At 40.2% G+C, this 24,283-nt stretch overlaps 1 protein-coding gene across 1 annotated transcript in view; it reads right to left on the bottom strand.

Annotated features, from left to right (window-relative positions):
* The window catches only part of NECTIN3 (nectin cell adhesion molecule 3), a 121,666-nt gene continuing 100,882 nt past the window's right edge, over positions 3,500-24,283 (bottom strand). The window contains exons 8-9 of the mRNA XM_018064281.1: positions 5,442-5,504; positions 3,500-4,645 (exon numbers count right to left, since the gene is read on the bottom strand). Of these exons, the coding sequence (XP_017919770.1) occupies positions 4,466-4,645; positions 5,442-5,504 (243 nt within the window). The 3' untranslated portion in view covers positions 3,500-4,465. The remainder of the gene's footprint in view (positions 4,646-5,441; positions 5,505-24,283) is intronic.

The following is a 24,283-nucleotide window of genomic DNA, read 5'->3' as shown; positions in this document are numbered from 1 at the left end:
TATAGTGTGACGGTGTGGTAACAACAATTCCTTAAGAAAATCTGTTATGTTGAATGTAATTTAAATTATTTTGGCGCTTGTTAAATGGTCTTACCACATACACCCTAGAAGCGTTTGGTTAACATTTGAAATTTCCTAGTTGGGAATATACCCTCCAAAGGTTGTTAGTTAGCATTCGAAAAGCTCACTTCAGAGGCTACTACCACAAGAGTTCAGCACCAGAGACTTCGTTAATAGGTGATTATTTTCAGTGGTCAAATGAATGGTGTTAAAGGCATGTGGACTGGCAAAAATACTACAGGGCACTCCACTCTTTCACAAACAGGGCATACAGTGCTAGCAAGGCCACTAGCTCTAGGATTCCTAGATTACTAACCTGCTCTGTGTCTAGAAGTTGAACAGAATCAGGCTGCCTGACACTGAATCAGCTATAATATTACTGGATTCATTTCTAATAACCCTTTTACACAAAATATTGATAGGCTCTCTAAAAGAATGGAGTGGGAACTTTTTCAAGCTTACATGACAGGTTGACTATTATAGGATGTCTGTTCTGGTGCCTGCTTGTTTATGTACATGAGTAATGCAGACATTGGCTTAAAACCTGATTTCTGTGTAATATACCACCTAGTAAGGTTGTGGGGAGGAGACCTACAGCCCTCATCTACTGGAAGCCACCAAAAGTGAAAGTGAAAGTCACTCAGTTGTGCCTCTTTGCAACCCCATGGACTGTATAGTCCATGGAATTCTCCAGGCCAGAATACTGGAGTGGGTAGCCTTTCCCTTCTCCAGGGCATCTTCTCAACCCAGGGATCAAACCCAGGTCTCCCACATTGCAGGCAGATTCTTTACCAACTGAGCTATCAGTCAGAAGCCCACCAAACCACCTAATAATCGCAAGTGACCAGACTGACAAAGTCTAGCTTACAACAATTTTAATGGAAGGAACACAAATACCTTTCAAGGGCCATAAGATGAACCCAGGCATAGTCCACAGTTGAACAGGCTTACAAACAACAGTTTCTGCAAATTGCCCAAGGATGAAGGGTGTTGCCAGTTCAGCACAGGAACAAGAGAAGCACAGAACTAAACCACAGGTAGGGGCCCTGACATTTCTACGTTCATTTCAACAGACCACCCCTCCCCACACACACATGTGCATGTTACAGTGAAGCCAAGGACAGGTAAGAGTCTTCAAAGTTAGCATATTCTGACACTATTTCTTACGTGTGTGATCTCAGTTGCTCAGTTATGTCTGACTCTTTGAGACCCCATGGACTCCACCAGGGTCCTCTATCCTTGCTTTCTTACATGTTCTATTCAATTTTAGAACATGTTCTATTCAATTTTAGAACATGTAAGAAAGCCAAGGATAGAGGAGCCCTCATAGAAGAGAAAACAAACCACTGCCTTTTAAGAATTAATCTAAATTCTTATCCCATTATATCAGAGCAATCCTAAATCATGCTGACACTAGTTCAGTGTGGTGTGCAAGGAATCTGGTGATCTGCTATTGCAGCGATGATGTATGCTCCTGGAGGTTAGGCCATCTACAAAATCAAGGCTGTGTGTTTAAGATGGAGCATGCACACTCCCCCTTGAAATGCAAAGCTGCAAGCCTAAGTGGATAAGCACTCTGGGATTTATTTCTGGTTCAGTGTGTTTTAACAAACCAGTTATGGGAAGAGTATCTAGTATCAGCTGTGGCTTACATCCTTAAGCCTCACTCACAGACCTTGAAGAGTCTGACTTCCAAATTTAACTGTCCATCCTCAAGTGGTCTAGACTCCAAATTTAGAGATCAACAAGCTAATTTTGGATGGCATTTTTTGCTTGAGGGAGCTTGTTGATCAAACCCTTTTAAAGCTCCATTCTATTCCCCTCAGTATTTAGAGAGAACAGATGGAAGGCACCGGGATAAGCAATTATACAGCTTCTGTGACCCATGTAAGGGGCCAACAGCTATAAAATCTACCAGTTTGTTAAAGAAATATCATAGCTGACAGAGAAGCAAAGAGGATATTGAACTAGCTGGCTGTTGCAAGAGGTGTCTACATCCTGAGATTTCTTTTCTATAACTGCACCAAGAATGTACAAAATTGCAATAGTGGCTACTTGTTGCTAGGGAGGCAGAAACACAGGTCAAAGGGTTCTGAAGCTCAGTGCTTCCAATCTCTTTCCCTAGTGCCAATGAAGACACCTCAATTCCCCCTGAGGTCCAAGGTCTTCTTTTGTAACACTAATCCAACAATTTGCTCCCCAGTAGGACCCAAGAAACCATCCCCAATTTTTAAAGCTCACTAAAGGAGTGACTGCACCTCAGTATCTTCCACTATAACATCCAGTATGTATAAACCACTTCCTTATCAAGAAGAACTCTGACTAGAGTCAACTATCTACTGGAAGGCATTGCAAGGATCCCTATACCCTCAGTTACATTAACTCACTGATGGGATTTCGAGTAATAAAATTAGGTACCTTCTTTCTGGGCCAGCTTGCTAGCAAGGGCAGTGGACTAATTTTGAGGTAGTGCAGTGATACAGCCATGATGGTCCCTGGTATTTACCCTTTGATTCCACGTACTATCGTCTTTTGGGGCTTCCCAGGTGGCTCAGTGGTAAAGAACCTGCCTGCCAGTGCAAGAGATGCAGGTTCCATCTCTGGGTCGGGAAGATCCCCTGGAGAAGGAAATGGCAACCCACTCCAGTATCTTTGCCTGGGAAATCCCAAGGACAGAGGAGTCTGGCGGGCTAGTCCATGAGGTCACAAAGAGTCAGCAACACAACTATAATCTTTTACAGAATTGCTGGTCATCCATGTAAAGGAGGGTGGCTTTGTATTACTACTGTAGAACAGCTTGGATAATTTTTCTGATAAAGCACGGCAACTGAGTAAAGGGAATAAATACACAAGCAAGAAACAGAGTCAGGGCAATGTGAATCATAATTTATCTTTGGTATCCCAGTAGAAATCTACGTTAATATTCTGCTGTCCCTTGGAGCTCAGGTTGGAAATGTGTACAATTTTATTTCAGTGCTTATGTCACTCTTTCCTAACATATGACAAGTCTGCAGTGTTTTCATATCTGGGCAGACCCATAAGCTTCCAACACATAGTAAAGCAATGCTTGTCTAAGATGTGAGGACGGGAGACTGATGCTTGCGCGTGTGCCTATGCTCCCCACTCTGCTCACCCCGTTATAATTGCTACCTTCAAGGCTCAGTGAGGAAAAGTTGGCAAAGGGAAGTGAGAAAATTCCAGACAGGCATTGGCAGGCACCAAGATGTTGCAGGAATAAGCCAGTCACTGTAATATCTGCCGTTAGCATCTCCTTACTCGAAGGATCAAGGACCACATGTGGGTTTAGCACACAGGCCATATTAATGGGGCCTTTTTTTTTTTTTTTTTTTTTTTAGGTTTTCAAATTTTTGACCTGGCCTTTAAGAGCAAGGATTATTTCATGGTGCTTTTTCCATCAGGCTTTTTTTTTTTTTTTTTTCCCCTTGAGGTAGATAAAACATGGACAATAAGAAGTCTGAAGAATGCAGAGGGTAGCTGAAGCCTGTGTAGACAGGATTAGTTTGAAAGAAATTTAGTAGTGAAAGCTGAGCTTGTCATATACAATACCACAGAAAAGAAGGAAAAGGCTCAAGGCTGTCCACCATTTAGAAAGGGCTTTTAGATTTTAACAGGTGGGAAATAGGCTAATCTTGACTGCAAAGAACAGAACTGTGGGAACAATGACAGAATAAGAGAAAACCTTGGTTAGCACACAGCTCATCAAGACTAGGTCGATGATAGCAAGAAATATGCATCCCTTAGGACCTTGGTGATCCTGAGATCATAAGAAGGAACACACAGTACAATATCACAAGAGTATAAAAGCAACCAACAGACCTGAAGGTTTAAACTGCCTTTTGTTATGTTTTTGGGATAAACAATGAAGTATGCCTCTTAGCCTCTTATTTGTAAGCAGGTATTGTTAACTGTACTAAACAAGTCAGGAAAGCCCAAGTTCCATGAAATAATTAGTGAGATGGATTCTGAGCTCCTTTTTCTGCCTGTTTGAATTACAAATGAACAGGCTGGTCTGCCTGAGACCCAGTGAGGTTAATATTCCCAGCTGGGGCCTTTCTTTCTGGAGAATCACTGCTGTCATCCCAGGCAGATGCTCTACTTTTAAATGAACATGCCATTGTAGGCCAAATGTTAGTAGTTAAACGCCATCATCACAGAAACACACAAAGCTAGAGTCAAGTTCACAAACACAGCTGGTGCCTAAGAAACTCTTAATGAAAGAAATAAATTCGCTCTTGGCGCCAAGTCATTCATCACAACTTCCGATACACTTAGACTGGGATTGCTTTATATGAGAGAGAATAAAATCATAACTATTGGCCTCAGTTTCTCTCCCCCCAATCTAAGAATAAACATTTGTTAAAACAGCACTGGAGAAAGAGGACCTTCACACATAGTGTTCCCCCGGGTTGATGTAGACTCCCTCCAGGTCGCTATATGGATGGTGTCTGCCAGGGCTCCCGTCTTGGTAGCGCATCTGGTCATACAGGGGGTACATCTGCTGAGTCCTGTCCTCCCCCACTGGATTCTCATCTTCACAGTCGAATCTCCTGCTATTCAGCCCGTTCTAAAAATTCAAACATTGCTTACATTAGTTGAGCAGCTGTTTGCATTTTTTCTAGCTCTTGGGTGAAAACAGGCAACCACAGAATTCATTACACACAAGCTATTTATTGAATGGCAAGGTGAAGTTCAACAGCTTATCATTTTCTAGTCACTTGTTGCTTATAATACCTAAGAGTGATGGCATCTCCTAAACAGAAAACTGTGACTAATGGGGACTGTGGTCAGTTTCAGGCTTCGAAATTTGGAACTGGTATCAGTTAAGGTAAACTGGAGAAACACAAGGTTGTGAACTGCAGGAGTCTCTCAGCAAGGCCCAAGCTTGGAATCCGTGCATGAGATAATACAGAGATTTAAATCAAATAACCAAAACCAAACCAGAAGAAGCCTCAGGATTCAGAACTGGGGAATCAGGGGAGAGACACAGTGAAATGCATAGGTAATATCTGACTGTATGCCCAACAAGGCCGAGAATAAGAAATGCTTTCAAAAAGCAGCCTCTTGTCTTGCCCTTTCTTCCTTGCTTGACTCTGGGTCACAGCTGACACCATAAAATGAACCTCCCTGGTGCTCTGTGTTGTCGCTGCTACTGATCCTCTGTCAGGTTACTGGTTTCATATAACTTGATTACTTGTAAGAGGAATAAAGCAGCTCAAGGACTTTACAAAATCACACTACAGGTGCTCAGACAGCAGAGGTGAAGAAGATGAAACTGCATGGGAATAAAATGATCTTTTAATAAACATGGTGGTCACTGGCTCCACCTGGGCTGACCCCCGTTAGAGGATCATGTTACTTACAGGGCGCTGGACACTTCCAGTCTCTCTTTCTTTGAACTGAGTCTGCTGAGCCAAGTGTTCAGTCTGGAGGGAGAAGACAGAAAAAGACATGCATTTAAAGCACAAAGCACATGATAAAACAGATCAATCAAGACCACTAAGACTCCTATTTTTAAGAGCCAATCATGTCTTATTAAATGTCTGCCAATGAAGCAAACTGTTTCACGTGAGGATGGGAAAAGCGACGGCATTTCCTGAGTGTTGTCTCTCTCAGCTCCAGCCTTCTTGTAGAGGAAGAAAATGCACAGAACATTTCCTACAGAAGCTCTCATGCAAACTGGTTTGCATCTTACTCAAGGGAGCACTCAGCACGGAAGGGCTCTTGCCTCTTCTTGGTGGGAGAGTCTGATATTTTGAATCGGCTAAAAGGGGCTTGGGGTGGTAATGAAAGGTTATTCTGTTTTTATTTATAGATGTATATATGGTCTGCTTTTTCTTCCTCTCGCTACTCCTTGTCTCACATCCCCAAGCAGCTCATAAAAGGGATTCATCATTTCTAAACCGCAGCCTGAGAGAATGTTTCTCAGCTTCCCCTTGGCTTATAAACACATACTTACCCTTCAGCCCCAAGTTCAAATATCATCTCTTTCAGGAAGCAGAGCACAAAACCCTCAGGCAGAGAGAGTCACTTTCCTTTCTGTATTTTCACAGCATGTGTAATCACATCTATTTGCTTTTTCCTTCATTGGACTGAGGGTACTGGTTGAAGTATTTACAGACATTACCTCATTTAATTTTTATAATTCTGTAAAACCCAGGTCTTTATTTTACAGATGACTAAAACGGAGGCTCAGAGTGGTTAAGTAAGGTGGCTCTGGTCACACAGCTCGTAAGTGGTGGACGCTCTGATTCTTAAACCTATATTCTTATAAGCCCAGCTTGTGCCTAGAAAAGAGATGTTCAAGAACTGTAATAAAAGAATGCTTGAAAATCCCAGCATGTGAGCACATCTATCAGCACGTTCTTCATTTCACTGTCTCTGCTTATGCTGTCCTTTCAGTCTGGAATGTCTGCCACTTAGCCTCTGGCACTTGAAATACTACCAGTCTTGGCCAGACTAAAGTCATTTTTTTTCCCTAAAAGGCTTTTCTGCAGTACCCATCAAAGTTAATTTATTTACTCCTGCTTTTCCTGTTGTTCTTATTTGTATTTATACCTCTATTAAAGCAGATATCATGATCTGTTTTTTAGTTCCTAATGGTTTTATCTTTCAACCCTAGTGAGCCTTTCCTGGCCATCCTCCTCCAAATCCACACCCTAGCCTGTGGGTCTGTCATAATAATAAGTCAATAGTTAACTAATAACTTCACTGAAATATGAACTATCAATTCTTGATATCCTCTGTCGTATGCCATGTTATCCAAAGCATAGTTATCTGTGACAAATTTGTTCCCCCGTCACATTCTGCATGATTCCGGGGTGCTTTTGGCATGATCAGTTGATACTGACAGTACACAATGGTAAAATTCAAGGCAAGGCCTGTTCCATGGACCAGTCACATGGGGCCTTGTGCCCAGAAGGGTCCCACTTTGGGGTTCAATGTTCCATGGTTGCCACCTTAGATTGCTTAATGATTTTATTATGAATTTGTGGTTTGTACGTGGCCAAAAGGACAACAGAACATGCTTCAGGGACCTATAACTTCAGCCCAAGGGTGTCCTGCCTCCTTCTGCTTCTCTATGATTTCTTGGCTGCCACCCCCGGACCCTCCCAGTTTCCCTTTCCTTCCCCTGTCCAATGACTGCAGCTGTCCTCTGCCCTGGCAGGGCCCTGAGTGCTGGTACAGGGAAGTCTCAGGTCAGGAGTGCATGCCCTCCACACCACAGAGCATCTGGAGGGTGGCAGGAGGATATGAGGACACGTTTCAGTGAGGCCAAACCTCTTACGTCCATATAGGGACCCACTTTCCATATTGAAAATCTTATTTTTTAAACAAAGGGCCCTGCATTTTGCTTTGCACTGAGACTACAAATTACATAGTTGATCCTGGTCCAAGAAAAATAGACTCAGAAAAAAAAAAACACCTAAAATTAAATTAGCATTTTCTTCTGTTTCCTGGCTGTTTTAGATGAGCCATGGCTTTATGGGTGGCTCAGACAGTAAATAATCTGCCTACAATGCGGGAGACCCAGGTTCGATCCCTGGATCAGGAAGATCCCCTGAAGGCAATGGTAACCCACTTCAGTATTCTTGCCTGGAGAATTCCATGGACAGAGAAGCCTGGCGGGCTACATTCCATGAGGTTGCAAAGAGTCAGACACGACTAAGTGACTAACACATACACACAGGACTTTATGAGCAATAACAGCATTGCTACCTTTTTCTCATGGCCTAAGATTTAAAATCAGCAAGTACACTTGAAAATATTGGACAAGAAAAGAGAGTTCTTAGGACAGAGCAGGAAGAAATGGTGCCTGGACACCAGGAGCAGTCTTCAGCTTCACTGACTGGACAATCAGCAAATGTTAAGTTCTTATTCTCTATCCAATATTGTAATTCTCTATCAATAAATCATTATACCTCACATGAGTCCATGAATTTTGTAATACAATAGTCAAATTCTTTATATAGACAGAAGCCCCACATGTCCTAGGGATGGCTCTGCATTAGGGACCAAGACTATGGATGCCTGCCTCTGCAATGTATTGCCATCTAGCTTGTGACCAGATACCTAAGGAACTTAATTTTATAGTGGCTGATAAATGTGTTCTCTTTCTGCTAGTCTATAACTACTCCAAATGTTACATATCTGATTTTCTAAAAAACTTAATCACAAGAATATATAGAAAAGTGTCTTACATGATACCTCACATATGACTGGTGCTTGGTATATGTAAACTGAATTAACCTATGATATTTTAATTGGTAGATACATGTATATATTATTATTCTTGTATTTTTTTCCCAGAAAGCCTTGAGAGAGTCTGAATCTCTGAAACATATTTAGATTTCCCTATTTTACATGTACTATCTTGTAACAATTTTTATTGAGCTACAACCCATACTTACTTTCCTGATTCACTAAAGTCATGTAGATGTTCATTCCTGTCTTCCAAGGGACTAACAAACTAGTTTTTCAAATTTTATTATGTATTATCATAATGAATATTTTTACTTTCTCTGACTCAACAAATAAACCTCCACGTTATTATGTGTTATATTTTATTCTTTCTGTGTAGGTAAGACTTTAAAACCCCATGAACAGAGCTTTTAGAGTTACTAAAGTTTATTTTCAGTGATAAACAGAATCAAGATTTCAAGTTGCTATTGTCAACAAGTCTACAATCACAATGGACACTCTGCTTGCTCTGGCAGTGGAAAAACTACAAACTAGAGTTCCGGTTGAAACCATTATTCCCCTACCGAATTAGAATCCTTTTGGTCTTCTCTCATATCATAATTTCACCCTCAAAATGCTCTTGTACTTCTTTGCATGTCTTCCTTTTGCTCACACTCTTTCACTGTAATTTATAAACCTTAAGCATTATTTTTTAAACACATTCTCTTACCTTCCCAAATGTTTCTCTAACATGTTCCCTCCAATTTCTAGCCCCAACTGACATCCATGCACCTCTTCCACAATTTTCTTAAGCCTAGAGAAAACTACTGCAGATCATTCCCATGTCTACAAGAACTTCCCTATCGTTCTCTTATTTTCCAACTCTCTCACTCTTATTTACCACAGATTCCTATTTCTTGGCATGACAGTATGTTCAAGCATCTGCCATCTTCAGACATATATGAAAAGATAGTATCTATTAAAACTTCAACATCTTAAATTCTAAAAGGGCATATATCTCTTGAAACTTCAGCTTAACAAGATAACCTAAAACTCATTACCTGCTGAAGGGCCACCCATCCTCTCTCAGTTCCTAAGATTATGAGGGAATATAAACTAAGCTATGATCAGTGTGTTCTCTTGGCAAAACTCTATGAGCTTTGTCCTGCTTCATTCTGTGTTCTCCAAGGCCAAATCTGCAAGTTACTCCAGGTGTTTCTTGACTTCCTACTTTTGCATTCCAGTCCCCTAAAACGAAAAGGGTATCTTTTTCAGGTGTTAGCTCTAAAAGGTCTTGTAGGTCTTCACAGAACCGCTAAACTTCAGCTTCTTCAGCATTATTGGTTGGGGCATAAACTTGGATTACTGTGATATTGAATGGTTTGCCTTGGAAACAAACAGAGATCATTCTGTCGTTTTTGAGACTGCATCCAAGTACTGCATTTCAGACTCTTTTGCTGACTATGAGGGCAGCCAAAGATGGAGAAGCTCTATACAGTCAGCAAAAGCAAGACCGGGAGCTGACTGTGGCTCAGATCATGAACTCTTTATTGCCAAATTCTGACCTAAATTGAAGAAAGGAGGGAAAACGAGACCATTCAGGTATGACCTAAATCAAATCCCTTACGATTATACAGTGAAGTGGGAAATAGATTTAATGGACTAGATCTGATAGACAGAGTGCCTGATGAACTATGGACTGAGGTTCATGACATTGTACAGGAGACAGGGAGCAAGACAATCCCCAGGAAAAAGAATTGCAAAAAAGCAAAATGGCTTTCTGAGGAGGCCTTACAGATAGCTGTGAAAGGAAGAGAAGTGAAAAACAAAGGAGAAAAGGAAAGATATAACCATTTGAATGCAAAGTTCCAAAGAACAGCAAGGAGAGATAAGAAAGCCTTCCTCAATGATCAGTGCAAAGAAATAGATGAAAACAATAGAATGGGAAAGAATAGAGATCTCTTCAAGAAAATTAGCGATAACAAGCAAACATGTCCCCAAAGATGGGCTCAATAAAGGACAGAAATGGTATGGATCTAAAAGAAGCAGAAGATATTAAGAAGAGGTGGCAAGAACACACAGTTCAGTTCAGTTCAGTGCAGACACTTAGTCGTGTCCGACTCTTTGCGACCTCATGAATCGCAGCACGCCAGGCCTCCCTGTCACCAACTCCCGGAGTTCACTCAGACTCATATCCCTTGAGGCAGTGCCTTGACTAGATGGACCTTTGTTGGCAAAGTAATGTCTCTGCTTTTGAATATGCTATATAGGTTGGTCATAACTTTTCTTCAAAGGAGTATGCGTCTTATAATTTCATGGCTGCAGTTACCATCTGCAGTGATTTTAGAGCCCCCAAAATAAAGTCTGACACTGTTTCCACTGTTTCCCTATCTATTTGCCATGAAGTGATGGGACCGGATGCCATGATCTTCGTTTTCTGACTGTTGAGCTTTAAGCTGACTTTTTCGCTCTCCTCTTTCACTTTCATCAAGAGGCTTTTTAGTTTCTCTTTACTTTCTGCCATAAGCGTGGTGTCATCTGCGTATCTGAGGTTACTGATACCGGCAATCTTGATTCCAGCTTGTGTTCGTTCCAGTCCAGCATTTCTCATGATGTACTCTGTATATAAGTTAAAAGAGTAGGGTGTCAATATACAGCCTTGACGTACTCCTTTTCCTATTTGGAACCAATCTATTGTTCCTTGTCCAGTTCTAACTGTTGCTTCCTGGCCTGCATACAGATTTCTCAAGAGGCAGGTCAGGTGGTCTGGTATTCCCATCTCTTTCAGAATTTTCCACAGTTTCTTGTGATCCACACAATCAAAGGCTTTGGCATCATCAATAAATCAGAAATAGATGTTTTTCTGGAACTCTCTTGCTTTTTCCATGATCCAGCGGATGTTGGCAATTTGATCTCTGGTGGGTCCCCTGCCTTTTCTAAAACCAGTTTGAACATTAGGGAGTTCACAGTTCACATATTGCTGAAGCCTGGCTTGGAGAATTTTGAACATTACTTTACTAGCATGTGAGATGAGTGCAATTGTGCAGTAGTTTGAGCATTCTTTGGCATTGCCTTTCTTTGGGATTGGAATGAAAACTGACCTTTTCCAGTCCTGTGGCCACTGCTGAGTTTTCCAAATTTGCTGGCATATTGAGTGCAGCACTTACACAGCATCATCTTCCAGGGTTTGAAATAGCTCAACTGGAATTCCATCACCTCCACTAGCTTTGTTCGTAGTGATGCTTTCCAAGGCCCACTTGACTTCACATTCCAGGATGTCTGGCTCTAGATGAGTGATCACACCATCGTGATTATCCAGGTTGTGAGGATCTTTTTTGTACAGTTCTTCTGTGTATTTTTGCCACCTCTTCTTAATATCTTCTGCTTCTGTTAGGTCCATACCATTTTTGCCCTTTATCGAGCCCATCTTTGCATGAAATGTTCCCTTGGTATCTCTAATTTTCTTGAAGAGATCTCTAGTATTTCCCATTCTGTTCTTTTCCTCTATTTCTTTGAACTGATCGCTGAAGAAGGCTTTCTTATCTCTTCTTGCTATCTTTGGAACTCTGCATTCAGATGCCTATATCTTTCCTTTTCTCTCTGGCTTTTCACTTCTCTTCTTTTCACAGCTATTTGTAAGGCTTTCCCAGACAGCCATTTTGCTTTTTGCATTCTTTTCCATGGGGATGGTCTTGATCCCTGTCTCCTGTACAATGTCACAAACCTCATTCCATAGTTCATCAGGCACTCTATCTATCAGATCTAGGCCCTTAAATCTATTTCTCACTTCCACTGTATAATCGTAAGGGATTTGATTTAGGTCATACCTGAATGGTCTAGCAGTTTTCCCTACTTTCCTCAATTTAAGTCTGAATTTGGCAATAAGGAGTTCATGATCTGAGCCACAGTCAGCTTCTGGTCTTGTTTTTGTTGACTGTATAGAGCTTCTCCATCTTTTGCTGCAGAGAATATAATCAATCTGATTTGGTGTTGACCATCTGGTGATGTCCATATGTAGAGTCTTCTCTTGTGTTGTTGAAAGAAGGTGTTTGCTATGACCAGTGCATTTTCTTGGCAAAACTCTATTAGTCTTTGCTCTGCTTCATTCCACATTCCAAACCCAAATTTTCCTGTTACTCCAGGTGTTTCTTGACTTCCTACTTTTGCATTCCAGTCCCCTATAATGAAAAGGACAATCTTTTGGGTGTTAGTTCTAAAAGGTCTTGTAGGTCTTCATAGAACCGTTCAACTTCAGCTTCTTCAGTGTTACTCTTTGGGGCACAGACTTGGATTACTGTGATATTGAACTGTACAAAAAAGATCTTCATGACCCAGATAATCTAGGTGTGATCACTCACCTAGATATCCTGGAATGTGAAGTGGGCCTTAGGAAGCATCACTACAAACAGAGCTAGTGCAGGTGATGGAATTCCAGTTGAACTCTTTCAAATCCTGAAAGATGATGCTGTGAAAGTGCTGCACTCAATATGCCAGCAAATTTGGAAAACTCAGCAGTGGCCACAGGACTGGAAAAGGTCAGTTTTCATTCTAATCTCAAAGAAAGGCAACGCCAAAGAATGCTCAAACTACCACACAATTGCACTCATCTCACATGCCAGTAAAGTAATGTTCAAAACTCTCCAAGCCAGGCTTCAACAATATGTGAACCGTGAACTTCCAGATGTTCAAGGTGGTTTTAGAAAAGGCAGAGGAACCAGAGATCAAATTGCCAACATCCGCTGGATCACTGAAAAGGCAAAAGAGTTCCAGAAAAACATCTATTTCTGCCTTATTGATTATGGCAAACCTTTGATTGTGTGGATCACAATAAACTGTGGAAAATTCTGAAAGAGATGGGAATACCAGGCCATCTGACCTGCCTCTTGAGAAATCTGTAAGCAGGTCAGGAAGCAACAGTTAGAAATGGACTTGGAACAACAGACTGGTTCCAAATAGGAAAAGGAGTACGTCAAGGCTGTATATTGTCACCCTGCTTATTTAATCTATATACAGATTACATCATAAGAAACACTGGGCTGGTCAATCATAAGCTGGAATCAAGATTGCCAGGAGAAATATCAATAACCTCAGATATGCAGATGATATCACCCTTATGGCAGAAAGCAAATAAGAACTAAAAAGCCTCTTGATGAAAGTGAAAGAGGAGAGTGAAAAAGTTGGCTTAAAGCTCAACATTCAGAAAACTAAGATCATGGCAACCGCTCCCATCACTTCATGGCAAATAGATGGAGAAACAGTGGAAATGTGCAGATGGTGATTGCAGCCATGAAATTAAAAGATGCTTACTCCTTGGAAGGAAAGTTATGACCAACCTATACAGCATATTAAAAAGCAGAGACATTACTTTGCTAACAAAGGCCCATCTAGTTCAGGCTATGGTTTTTCCAGCAGTCATGTATGGATGTGAGAGTTGGACTGTGAAGAAAGTTGCGCACTGAAGAATTGATGCTTTTGAACTGTGGTGTTGGAGAAGACTCTTGAGTGTCCCTTGGACTGCAAGGAGATCCAACCAGTCCATCCTAAAGGAGAGCAGTCCTGGGTGTTCACTGGAAGGACTGATGCTGAAGCTGAAACTCCAATACTTTGGCCACCTGATGCGAAGAGCTGACTCATTTGAAAAGACCCTGATGCTGGGAAAGATTGAGGGCTGGAGAAGAGGACGACAGAGGATGAGATGGTTGGATGGCATCACCGACTCAATGGACGTGAGTACGGGTAAACTTCAGGAGTTGGTGATATACCGACAGGCCTGGCGTGCTGCAGTCCATGGGCTTGAAAAGTGTCTGACACGACTGAGCGACTGAACTGAACTAAACTGATAAGCACTTCACAACTTCATACCTGGTGTGTAATACCTAGTCTCTTCTCCATTGCTTTCTTCCCAATTCAAGCATCTGTTAAGCTTCCACATCACTTCTTTGAGTAACTTTATAGCACTACCTATAGTACACCAGACATAACAAAATATTTTCATATGTACTATTTTTATAAAACCAGGGTATCTCAGAGTTAAGATTACGTGAAGAATGCATGAATAATGAATTTATTAATAAACTGTCATGATTCCACTTGAAATGTCTTGAAAGACACAAAATCCTTCTTTCCACAGCCCTAACAGGATCACTATTAAATTCCACCAAATGTTTAAAGAATTAATACCACTCATAATTTATGCAAATGAGAGAAAAGAGAACATTTTGTAACTACTTTTATGAAATTATTATCATTCTAATAACAAAACCAGTAAAAGGTATTAAAAAAACGAAGAAAAGTTTTTATTCCTTTCATCCCAAAATCTTAAATGAAAACAGTCCTGTACAGTTGAATACTAAACAAACTGTGGCGTATTCATAAAATGAGGAGTACTACTCAGCAATGAAAGGACACTTATTTATGCAACATGAATCTCAAAAATATTATGCTAAAGAAGTTAGACCCAAAATAGCATGCTCTCTTCCTCCCTCTGTGAGATTTTTTATAAAAAATGTAACTATTTTTCTGTGATAGAAATCACATTAGGTGTGGTGCAGGGTATGTATGAGCAGTTTTACAGGTAATAGAAATGTTCTTGATTGAGATAGTGTACATGAATGTATACATTTTGCAAAGCTTATCAAACTGTGCACTTAAAATGGGTGAAGTATTATGCCAATTACATCTCAATAAAGTCGGTTTAAAAAAAAAAACTATGCCTTTCCATTTTATCGCAGTCATTCAGTTTTGTAGGAGTATGCAAATGGAGGGAATCAGAATGGGAACTCACTGGCAGTCTGGAATCTGGTGTGATACAAAAACATAGTAAATTCTCAATAAATACTTCATACTAAGGTCTGTCTAGTCAAGGCTATGGTTTTTCCTGTGGTCATGTATGGATGTGAGAGTTGGACTGTGAAGAAGGCTGAGCGCCGAAGAATTGATGCTTTTGAACTGTGGTGTTGGAGAAGACTCTTGAGAGTCCCTTGGACAAGGAGATCCAACCAGTCCATTCTGAAGGAGATCAGCCCTGTGTGTTCTTTGGAAGGAATGATGCTAAAGCTGAAACTCCAGTACTTTGGCTACCTCATGTGAAGAGCTGACTCATTGGAAAAGACTCTGATGCTGGGAGGAATTGGGGGCAGGAGGAGAAGGGGACGACAGAGGATGAGATGGCTGGATGGCATCACGGACTCGATGGATGTGAGTCTGAGTGAACTCTGGGAGTTGGTGATGGACAGGGAGGCCTGGCGTGCTGCGATTCATGGGGTCGCAAAGAGTCGGACACGACTGAGCGACTGAACTGAACTGAACCACATCATCCTTGAAGCAGGAGTTTCTCGACTATAATATTCAATTGCTTACATGTGTTCTAGTGACTGAGTTCCTAATCCACAGATATGATTTTACCACACTAAAGGAATAATACATGAAGAAATGGTTATCATACATAATTCACTAAGTATGGATTCCTCAACGCATGAAGGATATTACTTTCTTATCAAGTACCTCTCTAAACCATGACTAAGACTGTGAACCAAGTCAATTTTCCCTTTCACTTTTATTAATAGTTGTGAGAGTGGCTGGCTATGTTGTATGAGCAACTATAAAGATTGTGTTTCAATCAAGCAAAATTTACTACGACATTAATTGGGCACCTGTTTAATGAGATATATAATTATTACTGTTCTCTGCAATAATTGCCCAAGCTATTCACATGAATATCTCTTATTAGTATAGTAGACCTTTGGCATTTACAGATTTAACACTGCTGGTTTTAACCATTCATGAGTGAATTTCACAAGGTTATGACAGGTTGTAATTTCTAACTTTGTTCAGAAACAAATTTGAATACAGACTGAGGAGATTTGTGTTATGGAATAGTTATTTAGCTAGTTAATGAGCTCAGTAACTGCTAAGCTGTGTCTTTGTTATTCTCAACTCATTTATGAATTCTATAAAAGATAGGTGTACTTAAGAAAGTAGGGTTTCTCAAAAGCCTGTGGACATTTCCTCGGTGAATGTCAAAGGGGTGCTATATTATTAATCAACCTAATTGTTTTCACTAATTTTTAGTTAATTCTTAGGTTTCTAGTATTTAGAATCAATTATTATCGATACACTATACATTATACAGATTAAATACATAAAGACTTTCTGGATCTTATGCCCTAAGACTTGATATTTTATTTGCTTATAACTCCTCTTTGCTAATTATTGGAAGAGTAAGGCTCATTTCTATGTTCTGTCCATGAACTCCATTGTATAAATCCTTCCCTGTTAACACTCTAAGAAGGTGACTGGGAGGTTTCCCCCAAATCTTACATGGTGCTCAACAGAGTAGATGCTTAACAAATCCTTGCGGATGTATTATCCATACACAGGATCTGTTCTGACTCCCACTCTCAGTCAGCAGTCCCTAAAAAAGTCTTGGGTGCTAGAGTATGTTGAAGAACCTGTGCCTGGACTAGAAACCTTGGGTCTAAATTCCCAACTACAAAAATAGGGCACAGTTAGGTCTGAACTGGTTCAAAGAAAGACTGTGAACACCATGAAAATAGGTTCTAGATCCTTAGTACTCAGAAATTTTATAAAGACAGACTGGAGGAGAGGGTCTAAGGTAAATGGAAGATAAAAAGGCTCTGCATAGTAAAAAGAACAAGTGTAACTTGTAAGGACTGACAAGATATTTCCCCTACTCCTCGCCCCTTAAGGCAAGAATTGTACAGTAAGTTTTGAATGTTCTCATATTCTTACACATACATCTCCTAAAGGTGAATTTTATCACTGTTCCTATAATGGAGATGAGGAAGCTGAGGCTCAGAGTTAAAGCAATGTTCCCAAGTTCAAAGAGCTAAGATTCAAATTCAGTCTGTCTTAAACGTCACACAAAGCTGCCTACCTTCCTCTTATGAGTATATCCAGTCTTTTCCTAATTTGACCGTAGAAGACTCAAAAGGAAGAATACAGTGGGCATTTGAAAGGGGAGAGGGCATAAAACTGAGGGGAAGGACTGGTAATGCTCAGTACTTGACAGTTTTACAACCTGCTGAGTCATCTTCATCTGAAATGGTCAAATAGAAACTATGGCTTAAGTTACTTTACTTCCTGCTCGGGCTTCAGCCTCGACTGAGGAAAAAGAAAGGCAGGGCTTTTCATGAGCAAGCTAGGACTCTCAGAGCCCTCAAGTTTCATCTGCCCCAGCCCAGGGCCGAACACATAATGGTCATTTGCTGTGGGATAATACTATAAAATTAACTTAAGGGCATTTTCCCTCCTGATTTATGGTTTATACACTTCAGTGATATGGTTAGTGCCTTAAAATGAAATGTCCAGGCCCTTAATTTATAATGTTGAAGATTGCAATGAGGCAATTATAAGCAGAAATGCCTACAGAACATCCTCATGGCAAACTTTTCAAATGCAGACTTAAATCATGAGGCTTTTTATAAGAGAGAATATTAGATGTCTGATCCCACAAGGTACCTTTGGGTTTTTCTTAAGTCCCCACAGAATTATAACAGCCTAGCAGTTGTTGAAAACATTGTCTTATCCAAAAGGAAGACAGTGTTCCTTCTTATCATTGGTAAACAAATGCATTACTTTTACTGAGTATACATTCTAGATTTTAATTTTTCAAAGTAAAATCTGATATGACACATTTTAATGAAATTTCTTGCCTTGACTGTGGTCTTACTTAATAATCCTTACCTTAAACTATACAAAAAAAGTGATACTTCACTTAAATTGTAATATGTATGCAAAGCCAAATACCTAATTAAGGCAGATAGATGATAAAGATGATGGAAAATTATTTGCAGGCAAACAAGACATTCACATACAATACTAAGATGTCCTCCCCCATCATTAATGCTACTCATTGAAGGATACAAATCAAATGATTATGCATTCATATGCGCTAATTTCCACAACTAATAAATACCTGCACATTTTAACACCAGAATGCTATGCTGTGCTTGTCACAGTGGGCATCTTTTCTCTTAACCCTTTGCCTTAATGCTGTACCAATTATTTAGGCATACCACTTTATCTCCAAATCTGTCCAGAGTAAACCTTCAATCCAGAGCTACTGATACACATTCATCTATGCACCTAAATGCCCTCAAAGAAGGGGTTAACTATCTCCTCTGTATCAGGCACAGTACTGTAGTTCAAGTCACTATGTACAGAAATATTATCTTGACAAACCAAATTCTAACTCCTCTCAAGAAACTATTAATATGGGCCTTCCCAAGTCTTACATTTAATTAATCATTCCTGAACTCACGGCACTGAAAAAAGATACTCTAATAAGAAATTTTCTGTGGTTAATGTTATGCTATTCTTAGCTTAAAAAGATTTAAAAAAGTAAAAAGAGCCTCCTAAAAATCTTTAACACCAAATATATTTTAGATTGTGAAACAAAACATGATATATTAAATATAGAGTACCACTACTCTTATATTCCTTCCTGACGAAAGGTAAGAATAATATATAGGAATCATTTCCCTTACCAATATCTACAATTCTATTGAGAGTGTAATAAAAAGGAAGAAAATGAAATATAAATAAGTCTTTATCTGTTCATTAAATGATTACACTCCTATGAACAATCTAAGGGATCTTGGAATATATTTAGTTAATAATTACATGTATTTTTCCTTTGGGGTCTTACATTTGATTGAATGTAAGAATTGTGAATTTTCCTGAAAAGAAAAAAAAGATATATAGGTAACATACACTGTTTCTTCTTCTAAAGGAAAATAACCTAAGAATAGTAAAGAAGGCCAAGACAGAAGAGAAATCACCTGCTATGGAAAGCTAATATTAACCTTCAGGGACTGCAATTTTGTAAATATAAAGCCCAAAGCAGGCCATTTTGTTTGAAATAGAGAAGCAGCTAAAATCCTAGTTTGGCACTAATATGTTGAGCAACCTGCACAAAGATTTCCTGAGCTGGAATCCAGCTCCTGGGTTAAGCACAACCAGAACTGTCAGTGACAGCAACAGGGTTCACAGCACCAGTGGTTTAAGGAGGAGGGTGCAGGAGAAATGACACGAGGAGGAGGATTCCTCTGGTGGAGATAAGGTTGCTTAGCTCATAAAATGAGTCAAGGATCTTTTGCACACCTTCAATCTACCCTAGAGTCAGAACTGAGTGTGTAAGATACGCTTTTAAGAGATGCTTTCTTTATCAGGCAAGAAACACTGCTTGTGCTGTGCTGTGCTGAGTCGCTCAGTCATGTCTGACTCCTTGTGACCCCATGGACTGTAGCCCACCGGCTCCTCCGTCCATGGGGATTCTCTGGGCAAGAATACTGGAGTGGGTTGCCATGCCCTTCTGCCGTGGATCTTCCCAACCCAGGGATCAAATCCAGGTCTCCAGCATTGCAGGCGGATTATTTACCATCTGAGCCACCGGGGAAGCCCAAACACTCCTTACTAACAGTTAAACAACAGTTGACATAGCATTGTGTCTTCATGCACACATGATTTAAATGGCCAAATAAAGCCTAAGTATTTTCTGTTAGCGCCTAGAACAGGCTAACAACTAAAAACAACAGGTCATCCACCAAGTCTGGATTTGTTGTAAATGCCACTTTAACTGACATTCCTTCAGAGATACTGAAAGTTGTCGTCTGTTAGGACATGATTGCTTCCATCATTTGAAACAAAGAACTAAAGGTGAACTTCTGGGGGAAAGAGCAGAAGCAGCATTTTAAAAATATCAGTTCAAAAGATATTCAAATTAATTCCATATTCATGGCATTTAAAGTGACAGAATTATCTAACCCCTGCCCAAGCTGGAATGGCCACAGGCTGTGGGTACCCCCAGTCAGAATGGATCCTACCTGGAGAGGCCTCCTTGGGAGCCATCAGCAGGGCCCACTGAAGCAGCAGCAGCTCCTTCCTTGGCTCTCGGCAGTTAGTTCAGACACAAGGCTCCTGAGAAGAGCCGTCATGTTAGGGGTACCTACGCAGCCTGAGAGCTGCTGAAGTTTTGGTTCTACTGCTTATGAGAACTGATTTCTACAGAGGTAAACGTCAGTCTTCTCTAAATGGTCTGGAAATAAGTAAGTCTGTACTGAAATACCCTCATCATTAGCCATATTCTGCAAGTCAGTTCAGTTCAGTTCAGGCGTTCAGTTGTGTTTGACTTTTTGTGATGCCATGGACTGCAGCACGCTAGGTTTCCCTGTCCATCACCAATTCCCAGAGTTCACTCAAACTCATGTCTATTGAGTCAGTGATGCCATCCAACCATCTCATCCTCTGTCATCCCCTTCTCCTCCTGCCCTCAACCTTTTCCAGCATCACGGTCTTTTCAAATGAGTCAGCTCTTTGCATCAGGTAGCCAAAGTATTGGAGTTTCAACTTCAACATCAGTCCTTCCAATGAACACTCAGGACTGATTTCCTTTAGGACAGACTGGTTGGATCTCCTTGCAGTCCAAGGGACTCTCAAGAGTCTTCTCCAACACCACAGTTCAAAAGCATCAATTCTTCAACTCTGTTTTCTTTATAGTCCAACTCTCACATCCATACATGACCACTGGAAAAACCACAGCCTTGACTAGATGGGCTTTTGTTGGCAAAGTAATGTCTCTGCTTTTCAATATGCTCTCTAGGTTGGTCATAGCTTTTCTTCCAAGGAGCAAGCATCTTTTAATTTCATGGCTGCAGTCAACATCTGCAGTGATTTTGGAGCCCCCCAAAATAAAGTCTGTCACTGTTTCCATTGTTTCCCCATCTACTTGCCATGAAGTGATGGGACTGGATCGATGATCTCAGTGTTCTGAATGTTGAGCTTTAAGCCAACTTTTTCACTCTCCTCTTTAACTTTCATCAAGAGGCTCTTTAGTTCTTTGCTTTCTGCCGTAAGGGTGGTGTCATCTGCACATTTGAGGTGTATTTTTCTGCTGATAGGGATGCCAAAGAACTTATCTGTTCCCCTGCCCACGGAATTTACAACCTTGTTTCATGTGCCTTCCAAATGGTTCAACAACAAAGCAAGACAGTTTGAATGCAAACTAACTAAAAGTAGGAAACCTGTCTTATGCTTCTACTTTTTCTCTTCTATCACCGTGCCTACCCATGCTTTAGATATATAACCATCTGATCTGATTATAACCTCAAATTACTACAGGGCCACAATTTCTTAACTGAAAGTTTTAGGGATGGATATATTTTTGATTGGGGGTTCCCAGGTGGTAAATAATCTGCCTGAAATGCTGGAGAGGCAAAGACTTGAGTTCAATTCCTGGGTCAGGAAGATCCCCTGGAAGTGGGCATGGCAACCCACTCCAGTATTGCCTGGAGAATCTCATTGACAGGCAAGCCTGGTGGGCTACAGTTCATGGGGTCACAAGGAGTTGGACATGACTGAAGCGACTGAACATGCATGCGTATTTTAGAATTCAGAATTTTTCAGATTTTTAGAAAGGTGATATATACTTATTCCATGTATTTATAAAACATCTCCTGAAGAGCTTGCTATAGAACTCCATAATCAAGCATATAAATATTTTTGCAATGGAAATACGAGCATGCACATTAAGTTAAGAAAGTGGTGATTTTGTATAGCTTCATGAGAGTCAGCAGTTCAGGTCAGATTTTGGTGCAAAATGAGTTTAAAAAAAGTTAAATCCCTAGAGATTTTTACAAATGTATATAACAGATTGTGGTCCTATAATATACATCATAAGAATGTTAGAAGTTCAGAGGCTAGAGCAATCAAGATAAGCTGTGGAGAGGTGGATGCTAAACACTATTAGTGAGAACCCAGACGTTATTGGTGGGGTTCGAGGACGCATCTGACCACAGTGAGGGTATGAGGTCTGACCACAGAGCAACAGACAGAGTCTCAAGCCTCCAGAGCCACCCAGATTCTAAGCTACAGACAGCAAGGCCTGAGACACATCAATCTAATCAATGATGCTGATCATGCTGATGGTGAGTGTGGCTAGGTTTTTAGAGCACAAGAGAATCCGGGATTTGACCAACAGCAGGGAGTGGAGAAGGGGAAGTAAGAGGAGGCAGAAAACACCAACAGACCTATAGCTATAAACCAAGTCTGTGGATGCTGTAAGCATGTAGAAAAAAAGAGAAAATAAGAGGAAAAAAGAAGAAATGTAGGTCACGTACTTCATTAAAGGTTTATGGGGCAGAAGGTATATTTGTCCATGAAAACAAAAATAATGTGGTTAATAGCAGAGATTATTACTACAGATTGAGTTGAATCACGAGAAAAATCACATTCCATCCAGGAAAACAACATAGATTTTTCAATAGCACAATGAAAGAAATGAATACTCACTTAATTGTAGGAAGGAGTATATTACAGAGGCCAGCTAAGGGGGAAAATGATAGTTCTTAAAGAACGCACAAAGACTGTAAAGTACCCAGGGAGGGGTATGAGGGGGGTGAGTGAGCAGCTCATGTTACAGACATTGCAGCAATTGTGAGGCTGGGGAGGAGTAGAAGAAGTGAAAAGGCTGCTGTGACCCAAAAGATGGGTGACATTTTACAGGCCCCCATAAAAGATTAAAGTGAATCAGAGATGAATCAAAGAATTCTGATCGAAAGGATCATGCATGATTTACAGGCGAAAGATCCAGAAGGAGTGAATGCTGCTGGCCTGAAATTGACAAGATGGAACAAAATAGGAGAGGTTAAATGTTATCACATGGAGGAAAACACCACTGTTCACGTGAAGGGGAAGAGCATCTGGTGGTTCTGTAATAGCCCTTCCTTGCTTGAAGCATGTTATATTAAAGAACAGTGGCATGCACTTGGAAGAGGAGTCATGTTTTCCTAACAGACTCAGAATGGGTAACACATCAAAGAGAGTAAGCACCATCTGTGTATTCAAGGAAAGGCATAATGTTTGCTTCTGACTATAGCCTGTTTTGTGTTTTTTTTTTTAATGTTGCATTTCGAAGTTGCTTGGAACAGAACAAAGAATATACTCAATGTAAGTGCCTTAAAAGCTCCAAAAATCTTCCATCACTTTTCCTCCAAAGCAGCTCAGACTGCTTTGCTAGAATCTCATTTTTAGTTCCAAAAGGATCTGGGCAAACTCAGCAGTGAGGGTTAGAACAGACAAAGGTTCTCAGAGAGAATTATACAGGATTTCACAGCAAGTCGAGGTGCTTTCCTCTGTTCATAGAACAAATGAGGCCTCTAAACAATGTGCATGGTATTTGGCAGATCAAAGAAAAAGGCCAACAGGAAAAAACAGCCTCTGATAACAATTTGTGGGTAGTGAATTTTCTAACAAGTATTACCGCACCATTAAGAATGCAAGTTTTACTTCTTAGCACGTCCAATAACTGATCCTAAAGACGCACTTTAATTTTCTTCTTCTAAAGTCATTAATTTTTTCCTTCTAAAGTCAATTTTGAATACTGCATTATCTTATATTTAGTATGTTTTGGAGAAATACACTTTTTCAAAAAGTAAGTACATAAAGAGAAGCTAGGTAATCCAAATTTCTAAGAAATAAAATGCACGCAAACTTCAGCTCCCAAATATGTGGAGAAGTAGATATAAAATATCTTGTTTTTATATTCATCCTTCCTCATCTAGATTTTGGCAAGAATCCAAAAGAAAAAGGAGCTGTAACAGTACAAAGTCCTCAACTTATGTATTTTCAAAAGTCAGTTTGGTTGAATTTGCATTCACATCAAAACAAGAAGAGATGGCTTAGAATATTTAGATGACTAATACCAGCAAATCCCTGAATGTTTCCCTATTTTGTGAAATGTTGAAAAAAAAAATCTACCTCAAGAACTTGGCTACAAATCTGTGCAACAGATCTTTAACAGGGCTGGATGAGTAAGTGAGTTGTTCTGAGAAAATGCAAGCATGTCACATTGTAGCTAAACATTTTTTCTTAGCAGGAGATGACTCTCTGTATATATATATATCTCAACTGTTTTTAATTTAAGGATTTTTTTCCTTATGAGGTTCCACCCATATGTGAAGTGGGTCATATGATATCTTCTTATAAATAGCTTTCAAATGGCCAC

This window comes from Capra hircus, chromosome 1 (genome assembly GCF_001704415.2).
Source record: "Capra hircus breed San Clemente chromosome 1, ASM170441v1, whole genome shotgun sequence".
Taxonomy (NCBI): Eukaryota; Metazoa; Chordata; class Mammalia; order Artiodactyla; family Bovidae; genus Capra; species Capra hircus.
This window is presented reverse-complemented; position numbering and strand designations above follow the sequence as displayed.